Source organism: Triturus cristatus, chromosome 3_2, assembly GCF_964204655.1.
Source record: "Triturus cristatus chromosome 3_2, aTriCri1.1, whole genome shotgun sequence".
NCBI classification, from domain to species: domain Eukaryota; kingdom Metazoa; phylum Chordata; class Amphibia; order Caudata; family Salamandridae; genus Triturus; species Triturus cristatus.
Window position 1 is genome coordinate 437,994,691 of NC_140584.1, and position 19,271 is coordinate 438,013,961.

A 19,271-nucleotide genomic window follows, 5' to 3' on the forward strand; every position below is an offset into this window, starting at 1 on the left:
ATATAGGTAGTGATTATTTTTTACTTACTTGGCCACATAGCCATACAGAGTCCAAGAAGTCTAAGAAGGTGCTACAAAATAAGCTTTTATGCCATTCTATAGTCTTTTCCGTTCTCTTAGAATGGAGCATTCTGGGATAATACGTAACATTTTTTTAGTTCAATCAGTAGATTCCAATGACCCCACTTATAAATAATTTTCTTGCCAGCTTGATTGTCTCTTTGGCCTTGTAGTCTGTCCCCCCTACATCCCATTCCATTCCTTCAGTTGATATGGGATTGTCTGTATCTCTCCCTTTCCTCTGGAAAACTCTGACCCTTTTCTAATCTAGAATCTTGGTCTTGCATCACTTGGGACCTGCCAGTCGGTCTCAGATTGTTGCTGTGTCTTAATCTCCTGCAAGGAGGGCTAGGGATGGTGCTCCCCGGCTGAAGTCCGTGTTCACATGGCTCACATAGAGTTGTCAGGTGCATGCTTTGCTGTGGCCGAAAGCCCTCCTCCATTTAACATAAGCTGCTTGATCCTCTTAAACACAGGGCATGCACAACAAAAGCCAACAACAATGGGCATTGACATTGTAATAAGGAAGGAAACATCACTCCAAGCCGCTAAGCAGGTTTAAATAATCCGCACAGGAGATTTGTAAACCTCCACCCTGTTCCAGTGGTTGTAGCATAATGCATCTATGTGCACTGAAAGCAAAGGGCCATTGTAGGAAGAAGCGGCACGGTGCTTTCAAACATCAGTGGCGAAATAACTGACTAGGACCTCCTTTGATGCTATGGAAAGCTCAGTCTGTCCTAACAAGGTCTGTGAGCAGTTATCTGGCAGAATAAGTAGCACCTAAGTACCAGTTGTAGTTTAGAATTCTGTTGGTTCCATTTTTCAACAATTTAAATTCCCCTCAGTGTTAATCCCAATCTCAGCAGATGGCCGGCCCATGCTTAAAGTCTTCACAGAGCATGGGTCTGTGTGCACCTTGGTCCAGTCATGCCAGGGAAACGGTGAAACCCTCCATCTGGAGCCATGGAAAGGCTTGGAAATCTGACTGCTTGGTGCTTCTGGATGGAGTCCCGCCAGTGGTCCTGTCAGGTATTTACATTGTTCAATGACTGAAGGATACAGAGACACACGAATTCCCCTTGGAGATATTGACTCAAGTTAATCAGGAAAGCAGTGGTTTCATTTAATTAGAAAACGCTCACAGGGGTTATTTTTTGTACATAAACCATAGAACAGAAACTGTGTGAAAACAAGAATTCCATAAAACAAAATAAACAATGTACAGTTTAAAGGGTGCAATAAACATGCGAGGAACTCTGACTACATTTAATCCCCCTTATTGTGGAAACAAGAATCAAGTGAAATTGCGAAGCTGTTAATTTAATATTGACAAAGTTAAATTCAGTTAACAAGGCTCCCTCGTCTATGACAACAAGGGTTCATTAAACTGAGGTAACACGACTCTGCAAAACCTGTGGAAACTTTTGTCTCCTTAAACTTATTGAGTAAAGGCTACAGTCAGTTGTAAAAGCCAGAATGACAACGTAAAACTGTTGTAGTGCCTCCTCTGTTCACGTGATGACGGCATCAACTTTGAAACCAACTATGGAAATATGATGTCACTGCGTTCTACAAATAATACCCCAATCAAACCATAAAAACAACGACTACCCTAAACCAAGGGAACATTGACTCTGTTACCCCATGAAGCATGTATTTTTAAACAATGAGAGTGTTGGAAAACGAGGCAGCATCTGTGAGGCCTGCACAAATAACATGACTCCATTTGTCCTTCACTGGGAACCAAACACCCAATTGTAGCGCCTGACGCTCAGAGGGTAGCGTTGCAGAGCAGTCTGAGGCTTACTCAAGGGAGGTGGTGTGGGCTAGTAACCGCCATTTGCAGGTGCGCAGAAATTACACTCAATAATTGATTGTCCAGTCTGTACTTTGCTTTATAAAAGTAAGACTACATTTATTAAACACACGCACTACTCAATACTATACACCAATTTACAATTATACATAAGCTGTTGCAATTACTTTGTGACATTGCATAACATCTCCACCCCTCCCACGGGGGGGGGGTCGAATACCACCACTCCCATGTATGCACATCATCTTGCCCCCAATGCAGTTAGTTGAACATGACCTGGAGCGAGGGCCCTGCGCACTGGCACCATCCCAGTGGCGACCCACCCCATTATCTCAACAAGCATTCAAAATAGGTAACCCTGCCTTGGTGTCACATAACTCTGATTAAGCATTTCCTACTGACCATGAAGTATACACCTCTACATCTTTAGGGCTAGCAGTCTGGGTTCTTCACCTAAGCACAGAAGCAAGAATACATGTTTAAACATCACTTTAGATTGACAGTACTCAACACATTTGTGGATCATTAGAATGCATTGCAATTACAGATGAAATCACAGGATTACGCATATACAGTCAGACACCCTAGCAGGAATGTCTGGCAACATAACCCCAGTTTGCTTATGACATCCCCTTCCACAAGTACTTCACATTAGACACGTGAACTTCAGTTCCTCTAAAAGAAATAACGTTAGTAAAAGCATTTCTGGTGCAATTACACCTCTTCACCTCCAGGGGATGCCCTTCTCCAGTCATCCCCAACTCAACCCTTCACTCCTTGATGCACTTCTCAATACACCCTCAGCTGAAGAACAAAAGTTTCAGCCAGAAGGTGTTAAAAGCTGGCTGAGCCCTTGAGGGGTTATTCTTTTCAAGTCCCCACGTGACTTACGGAGGGACTTCTCTTTGTGCTTGGGGGAGACTGCGCTTCTCCAGCAGCTCCCCCAGCACCTTTTTTCACAAATGAGTGTGACCCCCCTCCTATGGGGGCCAGTAGGCACCAACAACAATGATTTCCCCATGCCTTGCAAGTCATTATGGGGCGCTTCAGGCTCCTTTCTATGAATATTATAACAGCGGCTCTCCCGCTGCATTGGGGAGAGCCGTGATGTGGGCCTCAAGCCGTGGCATCCCTCGTTGGAGGGTCCGGTCCCACCCGGAACCCCAGGTGAGTGTAACGGCTCGGGGAGCCCACCCCCGGCCGCCTTTTCCAACTTTTGGGGGCCCGGTCCCACCCGGGCCCCTCGCTGCACTTCCTTGCTTTTTCAGGGTCCTGGTCCTACCCCGGGACCCCCAGATGCCTGTCCGGTGGAGGGCAGCTCAGGGAGCCCACCCCGGCTGCCCCCGCTGTCTCCCCGCTTGGCCAGCACCCTCGCGTGCTTTTGCGGGAGCCGGCTTCCTCTTCTGGTCTGCCCGCACCGGCGGGTAGACGCTCGGATCTTCGCCGGCTCCTCCAGCTTCCCAGGGGAGTGCAACGGCACTCTCCCACTCGCCTGCCAGCACGCGGGGCCCGGGGATTGGATCCTGGGCCCTGAACATCTTCGGGGGGTGTGACGGCACTCCCCTCATCCAGCGTCGGCGGGAGCCAGGGTGGGCTCCTGGTGCTCCGCTGGGGGGCATCTTCACGGGGAGCGCGATGGTGCTCCCCGACTTTGCTTCGGGCCCGGGGATGGGGACCCGAGCTCCTCTAGACCTCTTTGCGGGGGTGGGGGGGGGGGTGCGACGGCGCTCCCTGCCCCCAGCTCCTCCCACATCACTGGGGGCCAGGGTGGGCTCCTGGCCCCCTTCTTGGGCAATTTCACGGTGGGCATGACGGCGCCCATGACTTTGCTTCCTCCTGGGGCAGCCCCTGGGACCTGACCCACCCCGGGGGCATAATTGCGACCAGCAGCAGAGCCCCATGCGCTTCGTCGTCAGTCCCAGGCGGGATCAAAGGTTGCCTATCTTCTGGGGGGCATATCTCAGCCCCCAGGCTGCCGATTTGCATAATTCCGGCCTGCTTTTGCTCCTGATGGCCAGTGCTACACATCTGGAGGACTTGTAGCTACCCTCTTTGCCTCCAAGAGGGTGAACTTCAGCAGGGGGCTGTTTTCACTGGCTCCCTGCGCCAGCCTTTCGCCTGCTCTCCTCCTGGACCTCTCTTCTCCCTGCGCAGAGGCCCCTGTTCAGGACCCTGGAGGCAGTCAGGGGGTTCCTCCTTCCAACTGCCCATTGCGCCAGGCTCCAGCACCTTCTGTTCCAGCAGTATCAAATACCCCAGAGAGAGCTTCTCTTCCTTTGCAAGCACTTTTTAAAAGTTGAGTAGGGGGCTGGCAGGAAGTCTCTGTTGGTCCTATCAAACAGCGACACATCAGTTCACTGCCCCTGCTCCCTCCTTCCTGACCTACCTCTGGGTTTGTTCAAAATGACGTCGTCCAGGGTCTCTTGCCACATGGTCTCTTAAAAAGCTCCTTCCCCCCTCGCTGCCTTCCCTCCTTGGTGCAGCCTGGTACCTGGCACCCAGTGATAGCTGCTGATGGATGAGCCTGTAGCCCCACCCATCTTCTCTTCATGGAGAGGAGGCCTTAGCTTGTGGAAGAAAGTTTATCAATCCATCCTGCTGAGGTCAGCCCTCAGCCAGGCCCTGGGTATGACTGACTCAGAGACATGGGACATTTCTGGATGACCCAAAAGCAGTACAAATATGACTTTGGACTCTGCAGAATACTTCTTCTCACACCTGTTACAGTGGACTTTAGTGCGTGTCTGGAATTTGTAGGCCTTAGGAAAGTAAAACTAGCCCATGTGCTCCCTATCCCCATAAGAGAATAATGGAATACACACTGTAAAGCACACTGACTTTCCCTGGCATGTTTCTTCCCACTGTATAAAGCCTATTCCATGTCAACACCCATTTCTGCATAAGTCCTGCCACCACATTCACTTGGTATTTGATCTGGGACTGCGCACACCAGGAATCTCCCCTGCGCAGCCCGCACATGCATGTACACGTGTCTGCATGTAACTAGCCCGGTGCCCCTTCCTCCGCGGGCTGCTCAGCGGCCTGGTCAAGCCAGGGGGACACCAGTAAAATCCCCATGCAGTCTCTTTCATTGTGAGTTCACTGTGGGTGAGTCCCAACTTATGAGGCTCCCCCACAGTAAAAGCTTAACAATTAGGTGCTCAAAAAGCGAAAAATCCGGACGACCCATAGTGTCAGAACCACCTTCTAACAGAGAGCAAATAGGGACTTTTTTGAAATATGGAGAAAATGGCCATGAGAACAATAACAACATTAAAGTTAGAGAACAGCTCCATTAACTGTGATAACTAGGGCAACTGTAAAAACATCACTCCAATAAACTATAGAAACATCGGTTTCATTAAAGTGTGCAAGTAATGGTGCGTCCACATGATGGGAACAATGAGTCCATAAAACAAACGAACAATTACTCACTATAACTATGCTAACAATCACTCCATGAAATAATTACGTCTTAAACTAGGAGAACATTGTCTCCATTAAACTATAGTAGCAAACTGTCCATTAATCTATGAAGGTATTGACTACCTTAATCTATAGGAGCATTGACTACTTCAATCCCTGGGAGGAGCAACTCCATTAAACCACAGGAACAATGGCTCAATTAAGAGCTAAACCCAATGATTCCATTGAAATATGGGAGCATTGATTTGATTTCACAAAGGGAAACATTACAACATTAAGTCATGACAAAAAGGATTCCAATAATTGTGGTAACCAACTGCATTAAACGTCAATGGATTTTTTTAATTAACTGTGAAAACATGACTTGTATAAACTAAATAAATAGCAATTTCTTTTCAACAATGGAAGCAGTGCAGTCACAAATCAATGAAAGCTATAACTCCACAAAGCAAATGGGAACATGGACTCCCATAACTATGGTAACAACCACTCCTCAAAACAAGTGTTAAACTAATAAAACTAGGACTGCATTAGACTAGGGTAACAATATCTCAGTTAATTTAATTTCCCCATTGAATGATGAATATCCTTTGGGGCAAATTATTCTATTGTAGTATGGGAACATTGACTTGAACGCAGGATGGGATCAACTATTGCATTTCTCTATGTTATAGTTATTTTACTATACTGCAGGAACCCTACAGCCTTTCATCTATGTGAACAGTGATGATAAACTATGAGAATAATGACCTGGGGTAAATGATCAAGGCTCAGCTCACTGAGTGGAGAGCATCTCGGAAAATGAGCTTTCACTAAAACTTGGAGCCATCAGTACTCTCACTGTGATCAAATCTGAGGGCGTCTACATATACCATTAGTGAAGAATGTGTGAAATCATCAAATTAATGTGCCTGCTGTTGAGCATGAACCACCACTTAAGTCTCCTGACTTTATTGGGGTCAATACAACCTGCCCAGTCTGAGAGGGACACAAGGGGGTTCCCCATTCAAACTAGGGTCTCGAGCCTGCCCCAGAGCACTGACTGCTTTAGAAAAAAAATTGAAACTATCTTTTTACAACATATGGTTCCAGAGTTATAAAGGGTACATTTTGTAGTGTATATCTATACCTAAAATATTCTTCACCCCTATTGTCAGCAATTGGTCAAGTGGGTGTCCCAAGCCCCTGGAGCACCCCACCACCAAAATATGGAAATGATGACCAGCTATTTATAAAACATGGCCCCTCACACGCTGTAGAGGCTTGTATCTTATGAGCAGGTTATCTTCAATACTGTAGTGCAGATAATATTTTTCTACAACTCATCAGTTGGCTATTGATAGCACCACAATTTTAAACCTCCCCTGGAGAGATACCATAGTCCTTTTAAGTTTGCGGCAATAATGCAGAATATTTTTCCTCTCCCTTTTTGGTTCCATACATAATTATAAATCTAGATAGTGTCCCTGGTTCTTTACTTCCCATTAAGCTGGTGTCAGAGTTTATGCTTTCATGAGTCAATGTCCGGTAGACACTTCATGAAGACATTCTCACCATTTCTGTAGCATTGTAGGCCCACAGGATGTGTAGGTTGTCTCTATGCTAATAGAACATGCGCTTGTGTCTCCTAATGCTTTTCAGTCATGGGTTGGCAGATATATATATTCAGCTAGGGGTAATGATAAGACCAAGAATGGTATGTGGTTACAGCCTCCCAGCTAACCTACCAAGTACAAACGTATCCCGAAACTATGCTCTATAGACCTGGTGTGAAGTGTTAATAGATGATATTGTCAACCTCATGCTTTTTGTGCAGAGAGCAATTCCCACCCACTCTATTAGTACCATGTGTCTTCAGCGGGTCTCATCCTGCTGTACTAAATGGCAAGATGGGCTCAACCTCATCTGGGGAATATTTAGATATTTCTTTTGTCGGGATCTCATGATTGAAGGTTCATAGTGACAGATGTCCCGTATGCCCAAATTAAAGTGTATGGATGGCTATTCCCTCTAAATAGGGTGCATAGGTTGCAGAGTACATACACCGCTTTTTTTGACAACCTCTAAGTCCGACAGTTAGGCTCTCATTCCGAGTTGGCTGGTAATTGGAGTGATATTTGTCGCACCTGATAAAATGCATGCCTTCTGAGTTGTAGTTAATCGGGTGCAATACATGCCAACCAATTACAAGATTTCCCCCGATAATGGGGAATAGCATACAGGTTTTGGTGCTTACTGCACCAATTTATATCCTGGTATTCACAGAGTTTTTTCCCCTCATAAATAGTAGCAGATTTAATCTGCCAACATTTATTTGATGATGTAATTATTATCGCAATACCTGTAATTCTAGTATGTTTGGTACTAGGAAATACTGCATATATCAGAATATAATGACCAACTCGAAATGAGGGTCTTAGTCTTGTTTTTAAGGGTGTATCCAGGACTGAAAGTAAAAATCTGTTGATCCCAATGACCCCACCCATAAATAATTTCTTGCTTGTGACCAGAACTCTTTTGAAGCTGGTATCTAAAAGGATGACATTTATCTCCCATCCTTGTTCCTCCTGTCTGAAGTGCTTGCCAAACTGCAAAGCACCCAGATAACGGAGGACTAGCTCACCAGCCATTTTGAGCACTCTAGATCAACAAGAAAAATCAAAAACGCTGAGCCACTGTAAAGACTGACAAACTGGACCAGATTAGTATTGCTAGTATCAAAATCAGGCTTGGTGTCATTGCCTGGTGGGTACACAATGAACAATCAATCTATGCACGCTTGCCACAAGACTTTTCACGGGAGAGCTTGTGCCATGGGTTGTGTGATGGAAAAGCGCATGCCTCAATAACGCATGCCTTAACCACGCGGTCTAAACCCCGACCGCATCTTTACCACGCATGCCTTTACCACGCAGTTTTGTGGTAAAGACATGTTTGGTAAATAGGCATTTGTGTTATAGATCAAACTCCTTCCCCTCTGCCCTAAACCCTAAAAACACCCTATACCTAAAATCCCTACCTCCCCCGTACCTGAGCTCAATTGCCCCACCCCCAAAACCTAACCCCACCTATCCCGCCCCAGGCCAACTGTCCCCTCAGCCTTAAATCTGTCCCTTTCCTGTCCCCTGCCCTGAGCCCTAAAACTCCCGACCCCCCAGCCCTGAAAACTACCACGCCTCCCACCCCCAAAACTACCCCAAACCCAAATAATCTTCCCCCACCTCCGTCCCCTGCCCTGAGCCCGAAAACTCTCAACTGCCCCCTCCCCCTGAAAACTGCCCCTACCCTGTCCCCTGCCCTGAGCCCTACAACGTAGCCCCCTAAAAACGACTCCGACCCCAGACCCCTCCCTGAGCCCTAACACAAGCCCCTACTCCTAAAATCTAACCCCACCTACCATCACCCCATCCCAACTGCCCCTCAGTCTTAAAACTGTCCTTTTCCTGTCCCCAGCCCTGAGCCCTAAAACTCCTGACCCTCCCATCCGCAAAACTACCCCAATCCAAATAATCTACCCCCACCTCTGTCCCCGCCCTGAGCCCTAAAACTAACCCGACCCCTGTCGTCCCTATGAACTACCTTGACCCCCTCCCAACCCTGAAAACTACCCACAACCCCTACAAAACCACCCCAACCCTCTCAAAACCCAGCTTATATCTCCACCTCGTCCCGATTCTTCCTCTTCCTGCTTCCTGCTCTTCCGCCCGGCAGCATCAGCAACTAGACCGCTCATATGCCTTAAACATGTATATACGTGCTTAAGGGATGTTCGTGGTTCAGACATGCGTGCTACCGCCTGCGTGGTTCAGCCCCACCTAGTTCAAGATGCGTGGTTAAGGCTGTTTCCCTCTGCCATGCAGCTCTTCCCTACAAGAGGGCACCTTCCTTTGCCACCCTTAATCAGAACATTGGCTCCAGAGAACTGGGGTGTGCCGTGCGTCCCTGATTCTGTCTGAGCTGAGGTAGAGAGTACCTACCATCAGCCTCCCCCATGTGGCACTGTGGTCCAGGGCCAGTACTCTTTTCCACCAAACCGATGTTGCAGAATATTGTCTACAAATGTACACCACTTCAAGGATCCCTCCCCAGGAGTGTCTCCCAGAAGAAAAACCAAACAGTGGACGCTCAAACCAATTTTAAAGCATCACCAGGTCCTCCTCCTTAGCAAAAACTGATCAAAGCTGATGCACCAATAGAGAACCAGAAAAACTCTACATTGAATGGATAAATGAAGATGCAGACTTTCTGTGTTGACCTGCGCCCACTAACCACAAAATCCATGTAACCACAGGGGCACCAAGGGCAATGGAAGAACGTGGTTGTGACTGTGAGGAAGACAGACACCAGTTTGCTTTTCTCCCATCTGGCCCTTAATGGCTCATTATTGAAGGCTCATGGACCAGGGGAACACCCGAGAAGCATGACATTGAAAAGTGAAACCACACTAGTGTAAAAAAACGAATCTATTTCCCCAATTCTACTGTTGCATCAGCAAGAAACTCCAGCTATGAAAACTAGTTCCTAAGGTCTGATACCCCCTCTGCTTCACTGGAGGCATATATCCCTCATCCCTGAGCCTCACTGTAAGCTGCTGTTCCAAACAACCTCAGTACCAAGGACCACTCTAGAGTCATCCATGACACTGAAATAGCCATAGATTATCACTGCTGAATTCGTGTCTGTGAGGGCTCAGTGCTGAACTCTTTCTGAAGTTCAACTTTGGGATTGGAGCGAAAACACCTTACTGCCTATGGCCTGGTGTCAGGTGTGATACAACCATACCACAGGGACTGTTATTTATTGGGTGCAATATATAGCACCTATTTCGAGCATTCTCTCATCTGGCATAATGTGTCGGATGTGGTGCTTATTGCATCCAATTGACACGTCCTGGTATTTTCTGAGCCTTTTTTCCCTTTAAATTCTCACTGAAATTTAGTTGACCATTTTTATGCTGCACCCAGTGTGTAACTTGTTTGATTTAATTCTGAAAAACTCAAAATTCTTCACACATCGGACATTATTGAGTCACTATTAAAGAAGTGACTACAGGAAAAGCTCTTTGGAAAGTTGTTCCCAGGCGCCACAAATCCCTCTTATATTTAACAAAATATTCTTCTGTTACGTCATTCTAGCCACTTGGATACAGAATTCAAGTTTTCATTGAAGAGCATCACTTTACCTGTTCTGTCTCTCTTTGTGTGTGCTAAAGACATAGATTAGAACCGTGCTGAAGACCAGGCATGGCCCATGCAGGTAAGAGCGGTGGGGTTGCGGGGGGGAGGGGGACACATGGGGAGGGGAGTCAACATAGGACGACGAGGGAAATGTAAATTTAAAGAAACAAAATTTGCTTTTTGTATTGAAGTTTCCGTCCGTCTGTGGACTCCCCCCAGCTCGCCCCCGCCTCACAACTCTTACTGCATGGGCCGCACCCGCTGAAGACACACCTCTTTAAAGAACATTACATCATGACAGAGTAACAGTCCACTTCTATGCTCAGAACCAGGCTGCCCCTTTGCTATTAATCTTATACAGTGCTCCACTGGCTGGGTTTATCATGCTAAAATTATCACACACCTACATACATATAGATACATATTTGTATAAAAACCCTGACTGCTCCTCTACCTTTTCTTGACAGCACTTACATATATACTATATTGAAACTGCTACCTACCTTCACATCACCTCCCACGCGCTCACCCATGACTGTTTAACTATATCTACATCTGAGGAAACTACATATTTATTGCAGGCCTAGAATCCACTGTCCTCTCAGCAGGGAGCACACGAAATGTCACAGTAAAATGGACTCGCTCCCAAATGGATGACTTGATAATACCCTGAATCATGGGGGACATATCTTCAGGAATTTGTAAAACAACCTTCATGGTACTGTGTCTGCTAAACAATAAGTGGGGTTCAGTGTGTTCCATGCCTGCATGGCCCCATTCACCTAGACAATGTTAAAGGTGGTTAAAATAGTGTGACTAGCACTTACTAGAGGCTGATCAATATGATTTACTAGAGACGACTAATTTGGAGGAATCACTAGCTCGCAATCATATGAATGTTGTTCCTTAGAACAGCTATTTTTATAAGGTCTGCTTTAGGAGTAAAGAGACTAGAAACTGTTTTGAGGAGCTCATTTGACAGTTTTTTATATTATGATTTTCTCTTGGCAGAATTTTGAGTTTGCTTTCTTGAATACATTATGAGAGCTAGAACTCTCATAAGAGAACCAATGACCGGTCTTTTGTTAATTATATTAGAGAAATATATAGTCCTATTACTTAGGCCAGGCTGTATTGATTGAACTGATTTAGTTGTGCTGTAAAAGTTAGTGTCTTAAGATGATTCCACGAAGACCCCAAAATCCAGTCACTAACTTCTGCTTTACTTTTCTTTGGCAGAGAATCCACGTGAATCCTGCTTCGATCCAGGTTCTGTGAAGAATGGAACAAGAGTGGGGACAGACCTCAAGCTGGGATCCAGCATGACCTACTACTGTGATGGTGGCTATGACATTGATGGCTTCTCCACCCTGACATGTGTCATGGGTGGGGATGGGAAACCATTGTGGAACAAACCTAGACCAAGTTGCATAGGTAAAGTCATTGGCCTCTTATTGTGAGAGTTGAATTCATAGTTCTAACCAAAGACTCTGTCCCTTGTCCTTAGTTTGGCTTTCCTTGTCAGAGTCTCCCTATCTGAGGGTCTGATATGCACTCAAAACTCCTCAATATTCCCTTGCTTCCAAGGTTTCCTGTGCTCCATTGTGCCTCTTTTACCCCAGCTTCTATTTGCTCACTAATCTATTGTTGGTTCTCATCCTCTCTTTGCACCTCAGTCTCTTCTTGTGCTTCAGTGTCTCCTTTTTCATCATTCTGTATTTGCTCCATACTCTGTCCTTAAAAAACTATCTTTACTCCTTAATATGTATTTGATCCTCAGCAAGTCTTTCCTCCTAACTCCTAAGTATTCATTTGTCATATCCTGGGCCCCACTTTATTTCTCAGCCTTTAGTTACTGATCAGTTTCTCTTGACCACTCTTGCTGTTTTGCTACACAATCTTACTTTTCTCCTGAGTTTCCCTTTGGTCCTCACTCTGTCTTTGGGTGTGCATCTGCCTTGTTTCTCATTCTGTCACTATTCACTGTATTTTTTACACAAACCTTTGTTTTTCTATTTGGTTGTCTTTCACTCTCATATCTGGATTTCCTTATTTGTCTGCTTTCACTCTTCTATTTTCATGTGCTCGTTAGTCTGTATATACATCTCATTCCACAACGATTTTGCTCATCGGTCATCACTGGCTTCTCTGTTGGTTTTCCTTAGGCTTTCGTTTTCTGCACATTCTATATTTTCTTCCAACCTGATCTTAGTAAGCATTTGGCCCTCAGTCATTGCTTCTCAGTCTGCAGTCGCTTCTCAACCTGTGTTTATACCCATCAATCTATTTTGACTTCTAAGTAAATCTGATTCTCAGTCTGTGACTGTGTTTCAAATTGTCCCTGCTCATAGCCTCTCCGTGGTTCTCACTCACAGCCTGGCATTTAAATTGTTTCAATCTATTTTCTTAAATTGAGTGATGGTAAAGTGGCTTAATTCAAACACTGTTTTAAGGAAGGGGCATTCAATGTATTAAGATATGCATCCATGCTTCATGGATGTTCTCATATATTAGACAACCCTACAGGGATTATCTATGAGACTGATTTCATAACCGTTGATAATCCGGAAAATCTGCCGTGGATATGGTTGTCCTGGACCTACATAGGGTGCCCCTGTTGATTCCTGTGTGCATTTGCAATTTTTCTTACAATAATTAAGGTTTGTTTCTGCATACATTTGTTCACTCTTTCATCATTCAAGATATAGTCGGTACCAAGTGTGGTTCTGAAAAATCATGATCTCAGTTTAAGGAATTTTGGGCTATTTTGTTGAAAGTAAATCTAAGTCACACTTTTCCAATCTGTGTCTCTCTAATATTTCTCTCAGCCCCCTGTGGAGGACAGTACGTTGGTTCCGATGGTGTTGTCCTATCCCCAAATTACCCACAGAATTATACCACTGGACAAGTTTGCTCGTATTTCATTGTGGTTCCCAAAGATTATGGTAAGTTTGTCACATATAACTTGTCTACCTCACTCTATAGGATAAACATGAGACCATATTCTTCTTCTTCTTTTAGACCTTTGAGGGCACTGCGCCTACAGTGAAACAATGAAAGGTTTAATAAAGGCAATACGCTCACTACAGAAGTGGTGCTAACAAACACCAGTTCTCTTTTCCATATAGCAAGGGGCCTCTGGTAAAATATTTACCATGCATCTGAATACTTGGTAAAGTGAGATAATCATAAGTGGTTGAGTCTAAAACCCACACTTCTGAGCTTCAGTCACATCAGCAATTCACTGATCTCCTTCGATAATTGAAAATGTTGACTACGTTTAATCTGTGTGAATCTTGAACTAGACGTACATGAAGAAATAACAAAACACAATTCAAAGTGATTAATGAATTATTTAAAGCTTAAAAAACAAAATAAATATAGTGTGCGATATGGTAGCCAAACCAATTGTGCACTACCCACATAAAACACCACAACAGAAATTATACACACTATTTGGGAAAAAGAGACACCCGCTACAAACTAAAACATAGAAAATCTTACATACTACTAGAAATTGTTTTTAACTATTGTGTCTGCACTTGAAATGTTTTTGCTTAGTATCTTGTTTTTGCAGACATGGTAAAAAATATATATATCCACTCCCCTTTACACAGTATGCATTAAGTAGTAAGTAAATAATGGATTATATCTAATACAAGGTGTACTTTTATGTTTGTCAACACAAAATGGAGTCAATTCATCTGAGTAGATAATCACACTTTGCTGCTGCCTCAACAAGATCGCCAAAGTAATTTTTGGAAGTCCCCAATAGTGATCCGAGACTGGCCGAGGACCACCCAATTATGTAGACCTCTGTGTATTTGGAAAAAGTTCTTTGAAGAAAAGGCATGCAAATCCTTCAGGTTTGGTAATTGTGGCGGTCACTGTGTCGACTTTTCCGTCTCCAATTGTCTAACATGTACATGAGACAATCCTCAGGACAAAGTGTCTGCTTTGCTCAGAACCCCCTGCCACAGAAGAAAGGAGGGGCCGTGGGGGAGTGTTTCATTGCCTGAGGTGCCATCCCACATGTGGGGCACTACAGGACTCTGTCTGCCAGGGCAGGACTACTTTGCCCACAACCCCCTGCCAAAAGAGAAAGGAGGGGCTATGGGGGGGGGGGCGTGCTTTACAGCACAAGGCGGCTTCCTGCATGCAAGTTTCATGCAGGACGCACCCGGTCACAGGCAGCCCGTGAGAAGACAAGTCCAAGAGTGGGCCTGTCTGCGCTCGTCAGAGCCCGGAAGAGTCTGGGCTTGGCCACCCATATTGGCTCCAGCTCCCATTAATTCCATGCAGTTATTTGTGTTCATCATATCTCTTACCACCAAAGCAAATATGGGGAAAAGGAAGGCACTTGGACCTTCCGGTAAGGAAATACTTACCACTAATTCTATAGCTAATTTTTTATCTAATGCTTTGGGGTTATCGAACATGAACGTGATGCAGTTACAGTGCAGAAAAACAATGCCACATGGGCTAACAAAGAAACACTTGGGGCCACTACCAGTAATTGCACTACTGATCCCAGACCCCACATGCATTGTTAACTGAATCACATTCTGGCAGATATGACAGCAGAATTAGCAGAGCTAACCCTTGTATATCTGATATGCCGGAGACTATAGAAGAGGCTGACATCAAGAGAGAAAAAACTCAATTTATTGTGCTCCTCACACCCAGCTAAGAAAAAAAAAGGTTATGGGTGTTCCAACTAATGGAGGTCCCAAATGTAGTCCACCTGTAACAGTAAAAACTCTACTTAAGCAGTCCTGTCCAAAAGGGATTCGAATTCTGCTTATGTTGCGCTTGAAAAATTGGAGGAATGTCTGGTTGGCTTTTTGGAAACTGTATCAAGTCGTCTTGGGGCAATAGAAAATCTACTGATAAAACTTCACTCTAATGGGGTGAGGGGGCATAAATCCAACCTGCTTAAAAAGGTGTCTTCTTCAACATGGGATGATAGTCTTGCCCCAAGCAGGGACCTTTGGCCAGGATTGTCCCCGCACAAAGCAGCAATAATAAGAGTTGCTATTTGAGATCTGAGAATCAGCATGTTTTTGACCTTCCACCTGCTCCTACACCCTCTACTATCATTTTGCAGAAAGGCATGACCAATTACTCATCAAGGTCACTCATTTGTTTAACCTTCAGCTGAAAGTCAGTTCTACCCTACACAGGGATATCAATGTGGTTCAAAGAATTGCATGGATTGGAAATATCCCTTAATCGGATGACTGTGATTGTGTCATTATTACTTTTAGGACTGAGCTTAAATTGAAAAGAATCTTTTTGAAACGTAATAACTGTATGGAGACCCAAAGCAGAATAGTAGCTGTCCCAATGGGACTGTTCTACAGACCAAAGACCGCTTATGACTCACAAGTCCATCCCGGGGGAGGTGCTACTTTACCACGCCATCCCTCTCTTCATCACAGCTATGCTGCCCTTGCCCAGTGTGATCTTGTAGGCTGACAAATAACAACTTGTGCTGCCCTTGATACGTCTAGGTCTTGTGATGCTTTAAATAGCCATGTTGATGGTATTAATACTATATGTGGCTATCACCCCCCTGGTCACTCTTGCAAAACATCAGCTAATTGTGTGATTTCTGGAGCAGAGACAACAGGGAAAATAGGAACATGGAACGTGGCTGGTTTAGGTTCTAAATGTGTCATTTTCAATGGTTAGATCAGTTATATAGTCACAACATTATTGGACTTCAAAAGACATGGTCGGTTAATCTTGGTCCCATACAAGTTTATATGTCGTACTTTACATCCGCTCGCAGGTGGGCTCCCAGGTGGGGTCAATGGTGGGCTATTAACCCTGGTATCCACCTCCTGGCCTTGTTCTTAGAGCAGATTGGAGATCTTGTAACTTTCAACTCCTTTGGCTGAAGTAGTGCACCAAAAAGCCTCTGCTTATTAATTATTATAATAACTGACTTTATTATTATGATTATTATTATTAATATAACAACTTTAATATCAATAATACTGTGGGGAGGGAGCTAAAGAGATTTTTAACCCATTCTGGGGAGTGTTTTTCTCTACTAAGGATGGGTGATTTTAATATCAGTTGCTGTGATCGAGCAGGCAAGGTGCGCCTTAAGTGATATTCATGGTGAATCTTTAATGCACTTCAGCCACAATCCCTAAGGGGATGCTCTTAATGGCCTTTTTGTTAAGTAATGACTGTACTTTACCTTTGCTCACTTGCTCGTTGTCCTATTCTAAAGCCAACATTTACAGATAGGGACTGCTGTGGTGTTATTGACTTCATTTTGTTCTCAGAGGATATGCAGGGGCTTCTCTCGGGGTACGAAGTGCAAGAAAATGAATTTAGTGATCACAACTTTCTTGCAACTTTCCTTACTTGTTGTACACAACACATGAAAACCAGTGGGGTATCTGTTTGCGTAGTTGCCACCAAAACTAAAGGTGTATTACAGAAATGGGAAAAGATTGACATACGGAAGTTGTTTAGTAGAACTGTCACACAGCATACAGAGGAACACCTTACGTGTTTGGATGTTGATGGTGGCCTCGCTGAGACTACAACATGCTCTAACTTTTTTATGCACATCGATTGGGGAGATGCTTACCTTTCAGACTGTGAACCGCCTGCAGAGACCTTTTAGATGGTTTTATTAAAATCTATTAAAATGGTTCCACGAGGTGTTGAACTCGTCGGGATGTGTCGTCGGTCCTATACGTCAGCTCTTTCGACAAGGTAAAGTGAGATCAGATCTGAGGCCTGAGTCCCTGATAGCAGCACGTCATTTGAAGGATTCTCGGCAGTTTTGGAAAGTGATAAATAACCCTTTCTTTCATAACCACACTGAGACCGAAATCGTTACATTTATTGCACCTGATAGATGGGTACAGCACTTTAAAGAGGTGTATGGCAATTCAAAGTCATTAAACTATCCTGGTGTTTTAACCGTAGGAGATCCAGTGGTATAGGAATACTGATCTAGCAATGCATAATGGGTGGTTCACTGCTATTTGTAATGTCAACCAGGGCTGGCAAAGTTCAGAAATCTTGTAGAGTATTGTTTTAAGGTCAGTACCAATCTTCAGAAGAGAATCCAGTCTCCTAAAGGGAACCCCAATCTGTGGCCCAAACATATACCTGCAAAGTGAAATATGAATGAAATAAAAAAACATTATGCCAGTACAGGAGCAAAGGTTTATACAAGGGGTAATGTATTTATTTCAGACTTTCTACACTCTCCAAGTCCTAAGGCTTACATAAAATTGTTCATCTATTCTAGGAAACAGCACCTATTATGGTGTATCTGAGCATTACTTACTATGTACTAAATAGGGTAGGAGTTTCCAACACAGAGCCGCAGGAGATACAGTATTAAAGGAATGTAATTTTGCAAATAATGAATCTAAATGTAAATACATTATCTTTGGTTCATATAAAAATCTGGCATGAAATCTGTTGCTCAGGTATCCATGTTGGAAACCTCTGATTTATGGAATTTTGAAGCTACACATCCTGCTAATGATGCAGTCAAGTTGGAAGTCTACTTTGAAATGATAAAAAAAATGCCCTCCACTGAATTTTTTTTTACCATACTTGCAAATGTTTATCTAATGCACTGAAATGATGAGGCTTGATGATGGCGGAGGGAAGCACATCATCTTATTAGGAGGTGGCTTTGAGTGAGTTCAGAATGTTGACATGATCTGTCTGGGAGATAATGTTGAAGGATGACCAGTTAGTGGAATGGTGACTCGGTATAGGTAATGGTGTGGATGCTGATTGTGAACTGGTGATATTGGATCTGATTTTGTTGATTTTCATAGTGAAGAAGCAGTTGATAGCATTACATCCGTAAGCTGATGGTGAGAAAAAGGTATTGGAATGGGGTTGGCGCACTGTCCAGTCGTCTTACAGGGGACTTTTAACACTGATTACTTACTATGTGGCTTTAGCTGTGATGATGACTGGAGGACAGTTGGAGTGCAGTGCTTTCAGAAGGGTAAGGTCCTCCTGGCATTTTGATCTTATTCATTTCTTATCCTGTATTTTTATGAAGTCTCTACCAGGGTGCTGGTGATGGCTTAGGTTTAGAGGTGTGAGGTTTGAGAGAAGCATACCATTCTAAGGGTTCTTCAAAGTGGAGTTGTAGATGTTGAGAACTGTCTTGACATCTGTTGAGAACTGCAAGTGTTGAGCAGATTATTACGTTTTTCTCAAGCGTTTTTCTAGATGGATGTCCTTAAAGGAACAGAAGAAAACGTTATCATTTGTTCTGTTGCCATGTGAGACAGTAGCATGTGTGAAGGTAAAGGGCACAGTGAGGTGACCAGCTCAGTCTAGGAGTATTGTGGGCTGTCAGTAGATGTTAGGGGATGTAGAAAGGATGATGTCCAGAGTGTTGCCTTTGGAGTGAGTTGTGTTGGTGATGTGATGTTTTGTTTCTAGAGTGCAGAGTAGCGAGAGATGCTTCTGAACAAAGGGAGGGAAAACTGGTTTTTTAGAAGCACAAATAATTAGAAGCAAACAATTGTGCATTGTACTTATGAGTCAGGTGGCCTTCTTTACGACCATAGAGTGTAAGGTGGTCTTCAAAATTTGGAAAACCTTTATTACAGAGGGGGCGAGCACTATGAGGCTCAGTCCTCATAGGATGTTCAGGATTGAGGGAACAGCAGCACTGTCTGACGAGGCTGCCCTTATTGAAGGACATCCAACTTCTCTCGCATCCTAGGAGGACTGAAGCCTTTATAAGTCATAGGTAAAGACTGCACCTATGACAACGTAAA

General features: G+C 44.2%; 1 protein-coding gene across 1 annotated transcript in view; it reads left to right on the top strand.

The window, feature by feature from the left end:
- CSMD2 (CUB and Sushi multiple domains 2) overlaps window positions 1-19,271 on the top strand; it is a 1,634,099-nt gene that overhangs the window by 1,359,084 nt on the left and 255,744 nt on the right. The window contains exons 30-31 of the mRNA XM_085648024.1: window positions 11,722-11,916; window positions 13,311-13,427. Of these exons, the coding sequence (XP_085504150.1) occupies window positions 11,722-11,916; window positions 13,311-13,427 (312 nt within the window). The remainder of the gene's footprint in view (window positions 1-11,721; window positions 11,917-13,310; window positions 13,428-19,271) is intronic.